Here is a 7,424-nt window from a genome sequence, read left to right as displayed (position 1 = left end):
GGGTGCTATTGCTGCCAGAGTCTCGTTTGGTGAAGATTACTCTGCACCACAATTATTGGCACTGAGAACGAGATCAGCTTGGAATAACTTTAATCACAATAAATGTTTTCGGCCATTTACACGCCTGTAAACTGATCGGAAATAAAGATCGCAAGACTCAAAATACATGCATACAATGTAATTTACTATGTGGAGAACATTCATTTTATCTGCAATATAGACTGTAACGAATTGTGCAACAAATGAACTTGCCAAGACAGACTATAAAAAATTTATTTTTCTATATAATATTCTTAATCGCAAAAAAGCCAACTGGAAATTTTGCTCAGAACTAACTGAAGTGCCACTTGTAATCGTCCAATGCGCCACGTTTGGCGCATGCGCCACGTTTTGGCCACCCCTGTTCTAAAGTATAAATTTTTTTATTTTTATATTTTTCAATATATTTATTTTGTTTGTACAAAATAAAGAAATAATTTTTAACAATACAAAAGCCATGATGATTATTATAAAAATTTTTGTTAGGCTTAACATTGATGAAAATTCGACGCGAAGCAACACGCAACGGAGAAAAATTTCATCATGGGATATATTACTATACTGTTATTGGGATATATTAATATACTGTTATTGGGATATACTAATATACTATGTTAATAATGTATTTTTTCATACATAATCAGTTATCCGAAAAATCGATTTTCTGAACAACCCCAGTCCTCAATTGATTCAGATAATCAATGCTCTACTATATTAAGATTTGTGATCACGTTCAGTTTTATTAGTATTAAGTAGATATAAGTCTTCCTACTAACAGCCACTTGGCACTAACTTCTATACTTAGCTATTCATGGCGGCACTCAGTTATTGGTGTTTGCTACACTCAGGTTTTCTTTTAGACCCTTTGGGGGACTTGGCCTTGCAGCCTAAAAACTGCACGCCAACATCAAACATAGAGTACTGTAGCTATATGTACGCTGTTCAGAGGAATCCTACCTTTCTCTACTGTCTATCTCCTCTCCCTCCTTCTTCCCCTTCCCTTTCTCTTACCCACTTTTCTGCCAGCTAAACACTTTGTGTACTGCCAATGTCTTTCTTGTATGTATGTATAGTACCTTGGTTTATTGCTTTCACAACTTCTTGTAAAGAGATTAGATATGAATTGACAAATCTGCAGTCAGGGAAAGAGTAGGTTCGATATCACTATGTTGGGATTATGAGAAAAGTGAACTGTGTTCAGGAATCCTGGAAAGGAATGATAATTATTTTTCATTCTTTTAATATAATTTAATACATTCTGCAATCTCCATGATAGGCCAATAATGATGTGCAAAATATGTGTTAAAAGTTACCTTTGAATTACATAGATTTTCACATATAAAAATGTTGCTTAAACTTTTATTGAAAATTGATTACAACAACAAAAACAAAAAATATTTTTGAATCTCATAGAAAATTTAAAGAAGAAATGAAAATTACCTTCAAATTTCCAAGAATAATATAACAAAAAATTATCAATGTAAATTTTTATAGTAAGATTTAAAAAACACAAAGATGGTCAATACTTCAATCATTCAATCTTGTACTTATTTTACTAATGAAAAATCCTGCTGCTGAGAATGCTGTTGATGTGGGTGGAATTGTCTTTAATGCATTCAAGAGTAGAGAGTTGTTCTGGGTTTCTCACCCATTGCCACAAATATTTCTAGTTCCTTTTCAAGATGATTTGCAATATTTCTTTTGCTATCTACTAGTCAAGATAGAATTAGTAGGTACTTCAAAAAGATGATCTAATATCTGCTTTGCTGCTGAAATTAACATAGACTTAGTTGATAAGTCTGGCAAATTTCTGTCATTTGCAAAAGTTGCAACATTTTCATAATTTTTTCCAGTATTGAGATACAGCATGAGGCCAGTCAGTTTCTCATTTCTTCTCCCTGTTATGCATCAAATAAACAACTCCTTTAGTCTTTGTGAATAATGTATGTTTAGTTGATTTAAATCATTTAAAATGAAAGAAAAAATCTTCTGATGAAAGTAAAGTCAATCTTTTGGTGCCAGCTTTAAATTTCTGGAAGAAAAGAATTAGCCCAGAACATGTTTGAAGTTCTGCTATGGGCCAATTCTTTTCTTCAGAAATTCTAAATTTAAATTATTATAATTATTAAAATTAGCTCAAAATGATGGCCTAACCACCTACCTCTAGACAAATTAATTTGTATCTAATAATTTAATTAGTCTTATTATAACTTGATAATTCAGCAGTTCATTTGGCTTTAATTAATAATTAGGTTTATGCAGTTGCTGTTTATATACTTGCACAATTTACACTACTTGGAGTAATGCAGTTACTATAGTTACTGAGCATGGTGACAAATTAAGACAGCATCAGTGCAATTATGCAAGATATTGCAGGTTCTGACAAGTAAAGAATTTTCAGAGTCCCGCAATATTAATATTAATGATTGACAATTGTCATAACAAGCAAAAATTAAAAAACAAAAATAATAAACAAGCTTTAAAGTTAATAAATACAAATGTATTCTGACAATTTGAATTAATTTCCCCTTTCTATTAGCAAAATTTCCCCGACTTAACACAAAATAAGGAAAAACTAAATTTTTAAGGAATTTGTGGGCTTTCCCAGAAATTTAAATGTTTTTTAAACAGCTGAGATACTTGGATCCCAGGTAGAGAAACCTTAGTGAAATCATCATGGAATGTATTCCAGAACAAGAAAGTGAATAAAAAGACTATTTTGATGAACTTTGTCTTCAATATTAATTAATTAACATGAAATTTTAAAATCATTAACATAGACAAGACAAATTCAATTGAAATCAGATATTCCCAAAAAACACTCCATAATATTGACTAGCATATTCATTTCATAATAATCATAAGAATTGTTAACTGAATAAAATGAATGTAATAAATTTCAAATGAATAAATGTTTTTTATTTGGATAATTAATTCTTAATCATTTTGTATAAGCACAATATGGTCTTTCTACATTCATTTAAATAAATTTTGACTAGAGAGATTCAAATATCAATTAACTTTAATTGCTACTAAATTTTGAGTATGTTTTATAGTAATATTTTTGTTTGCCAAGTTTTATTTCACATTTTTTTTATTTAAAAATATGATTTGTTTTTCCAGAGTTTACCTACTTATCATTTCATTTAAGGATATTAAAAAAATGCAATTTATATATAGTAAAGAAATTTAATTAAAAATTTTTTATATAAATTTTATACATATTTAAAATTTTAGATGAATTGCCATATTTGAAAGTTCCATTGCACACTGTGATTAAATTAACTCCGGTTGCCTATGGTTGTGAAAAAGAAGAATTTAAGCTTCCAGTAGATGCAGTTGATACACACAGAGATAGACCAGAGGTTTGTAGCTAATATTTATTGTAAAATATAAAAATAATTTATTGTAATTTACATCCTATAACTAGCATTACAAACTAAATATTTTATGAACAGTTTTCTTTTTCTAATTCTTTTCTTAAATAAAATTTTTATTATTCTTATGAAAAATGCAATTTTATTATTTAACAATATTGTCTTTCACACTAAAAACATAAGTAGAAGAGGTTTCATTCAAATTTAATTGTTTTTAATGGCAATATCTTGCCAATTCTCTATCACATATAAAACTAGTTTTTTAGATTTCAATTTAGAAACTATTTGCACAATATAAACTTGAATTTTATTGTGGAAATATAAGAAAATATTAATTCATAAATTGATTTTTCTGCTTAATTATGTTTGAATAAGACCTGATTTTATATAAATGTATTTCCAAAAGTATTGGAAATTAAATTTATGAAACAGTTTTAGAAAGTTTAATAAATTATTTTTATATAGATTATTAACATATTAATATAACCTATTAAATTACATTAAATCATTTATGCTTAAAATTCCGAGTTTTTATTGTTTAAAAATAAAATAATAGAAAATAATGAATTTAATGAGTGATATATAGTTTTTTAATGTTCTGATTTATTTTAAAACTCATTGAATTTTTTCATAGTTTTGAGTACAAAATTAATGTCAAAACAGAAACAAAAAAACTATAAATCATTTCAATTAAAAATCATTAAAGCTTGTGTAAAATTAAAATGTAACTTTATTAAATTCAACAGCCACATAAGTAATAAAATAATCATTTTTTACATCTGCAAAAAGTTGTATTGAAATTAATTTTCATTCTGTTGATATTTTATTTATTTGGGAGGCAACATAATTGACTTTTAGAATTTTTTTTTTTTTTATAAGAAAGATTAGATACATTAGATTTATTGGATACATTAATGAAATTTTGTTTCATTAATGTAAACAGATTTATATGGTTAATAAAAAATCAAGAATTGCAGGAACAAATTCAAATAAATAAACATTCTTATGTTTATTTATTTGAATTTGTTCCTGCATATGTGTGAAAAGAACATACATAGTGATGGAAATAAAAATTTCTGAAATTTTTAAAATTTTCATTTTATCCATAAACAGAAACAAATAAGTTATCAAAATACAGAATTTGTAATAGCATCATAAACATTTTTTGTGTGCATACAATTAATTTAATAATGTTATTGATATTGATTTGTCACAAAATCTTATCTTGAAGATATACAATATAACCAAAATTTAGTTTAATAGCCAGTAATACAATTAAATTACTGAACTATATTCAGATTAGATTTTAAGCTAATTTTTTTATAATCAAATTGCAGCTCTTGGTCTAAAAAGTAGCAGACGATTCCATCATCTTTTATTAACAGTTATAAATTAATTTTGAACTTATTTTGAACTTCTAATTATTTATATTAGAATTAGAAAATTCTAGAATAAAATATTGACCTGATGCAGGACTTGAATTCATAGCTATTGCTTACCATGTATAACTTCTTGTTACCAAGTAGTTATAGATAATAAACTGATTTCTATCCAATTTCCTCTTCCAGATATACATTTGGATTACATAACCATACAGATAAATTGTGAATATTTATCAAAAAAATCCTACCTGAAAACAATTTGGCAACTTAGAATATATGATTGGCTGTTAAATTGAACTTTCATTATATAATGTATTAATATTTGTACATCATGCTAGAATAAGCATAAAAGCTAACTGAGAACTTTAGAGGTTTGGAGCCTTAATGTCCCCAATCAGTACAGTGGCAATTATCCTACACAGCTCAAAAAATATATATATTTGAAAGCAGATTTGACAGAGATTTTAAATAGTATCTGAATGACAAACAAAAGTTGTAGATTCAAATTCCGTTCTGTATTGATCTTTCAGAATTTTCTAACTTGTTTAATTAAATTCAGAATATTAGGAAAACTTCATTTTAATTGTTTTTATGTTCATTAAATAATTCAGTAATATAATGCTAACAATAGTTGTATGTAGTCAAATTATGTTTTTATGAAATCAATAAGTAGTTGAACTGTTAATAAGCAAATAATGTCCAAAGTGTAATTTTCAGTGTATAAAATATATTTGTCCACCTCAAAGAAGGTAAGCAAAATTCCATGTATAAAAAATATGCATATTTTCATGAGGAATCAATTCTTTATTCTCTGGTAATATAAGAAATTTTGATTCTCCCAAGCAATACCACATTGAATTGATAATGTCTAGACAAAAATAATGAATATTTCCATAATAGCTTGGCTAATTATGCACAGCCAACCATTTTATATATTCCTTTTCATTATTATATAAAACCAATATAAACCGTTGACATTTTGCTGACAGCTCATTATATTCATCATTACAGTAGAGCATCATTTATCTGAAAGCCAATCAACCGAAATGTCAGTTAACCAAAAGCATTCCAGTCAGACTGTGTCATGCTGAATTGAACGTTATTGATACTAGATTAACTTCCAAATTATAATTTTTTTGTTTCTATATTTTTCAATAAATTTATTTTATTTGTACAAAATAAATAAATAATTTTTAATGATACAATAGCCATGATTATTATTTTAAAAAATTTACATTAGGCTTAACATCAATGAAAATTCAACACGAAGCAACACGCAATGGGGAAAAATTTCAACATGGATAGGTTAATATATTTTTTGTACATAATCGGTTATCCAAAAAAAAAGTTATCCAAACAACCCCATCCCCAATTGATTCAGATAAACGATGCTGTACTGTATTATTATATTGTGTTTTTTTTTTTGTTTTGCTGTTTCCATGTCTTTCATTCAAATGGAATAAAAAACATAGAATTCTTTTACTTTCACTTTTGTATGGGAACTTTTTTTTGTCCATACCATAATTATTTCTAATTAATCATCAACATTAACTGTTGTTAAATTATACTTTATTTAATAATAATTTATCAATGCTACTTTCAATAAAATATCTTCTGTTTCACTATCTCCAATTGCAAATCTGACATTTCTATCAGCCAATGACACATAATATGAATGATCTAACATTAATTAGAAAGCAGGATAAGTATTCTGGTTAATTAGAAAGCAGGATAGGTATTCTATATTCGTAATTATTCTGGTTTCAAATTTTTAATCTCTACTTCTAGAACTACCATAATTTATAATTCTGTTTAGATTGCAACATTCATCCTACTTTATACCTATTTATCAATTTAATGTTAAAAAGATAATTATTATTCTTAAGAAACTTTCATAAATAATTAAAAAAGTAATAAATGGTTTTATTATTGTTATATTAACATTTTATTTATTATTGGATATAATTTACATTTTAAAAATAGAGAAAAACCTATAAATAGTGTAAGTTAATTCAGTTTTTCTTTTTATTTTAAGATAAATTTAATAGAAACTTGATTTATAGATTTTGTAAAAACATTTCATGCTCACATTTTAGTGATTTCTTCAGATATTAGATTGTTATAGTATCTGAATTTATTATGATGTGATAGTTTAAAAATTAGTAAATTACATGGTCATTATATTAATCAAATACTAGCTTACCCGTCGCGCATTGCTGCGATCTCAGAAGAAACGAAATTCAAGCAAACTCGTTATGATAAAATTAAATTTACATTTTATCATTTTTATTGAAACTTATTATTATTATTATGTTGGATTTTGTGAGTTATACTCGGTTCACTCCGGTGGCTGTGTACTATGCCGGACCAAAGTCAAGGCATAGCAACCAAAACAAAACTAAAATTAAATAAGTGTGTCAGTGTGTGTGTCTGTATTCAGAAATTTCCTAACAATGTGGCATGTATTCAATATAGTGGCCTTCTGTAGTGTGATGTATGTATTTCTACTCAATTGTAATGTTCCCAGGCTTTTGTGTAGTGTGTGTGGTATCACACCTGTACAGGAGAGAACGACAGGTACAATAAGCACCCTATCCATCCTCCACAGATGCCTTATTTCCTGGGC

General features: G+C 26.8%; 1 protein-coding gene across 2 annotated transcripts in view; it reads left to right on the top strand.

The window, feature by feature from the left end:
* LOC111613903 (6-phosphofructo-2-kinase/fructose-2,6-bisphosphatase 4-like) overlaps positions 1 to 7,424 on the top strand; it is an 88,949-nt gene that overhangs the window by 67,317 nt on the left and 14,208 nt on the right. For both annotated transcript variants that reach the window (XM_023355255.1, XM_023355256.1), the window contains exon 14: positions 3,277 to 3,404. In XM_023355255.1, coding sequence (XP_023211023.1) covers positions 3,277 to 3,404 — 128 coding nt within the window. The remainder of the gene's footprint in view (positions 1 to 3,276; positions 3,405 to 7,424) is intronic.

The sequence above is a fragment of the Centruroides sculpturatus genome, unplaced genomic scaffold, assembly GCF_000671375.1.
Source record: "Centruroides sculpturatus isolate CEXI.00-Female unplaced genomic scaffold, Cexi_2.0 scaffold961, whole genome shotgun sequence".
NCBI classification, from domain to species: domain Eukaryota; kingdom Metazoa; phylum Arthropoda; class Arachnida; order Scorpiones; family Buthidae; genus Centruroides; species Centruroides sculpturatus.
Note: the sequence above shows the minus strand (reverse complement) of the source record. Positions and strands in the feature narration are given on the sequence as shown.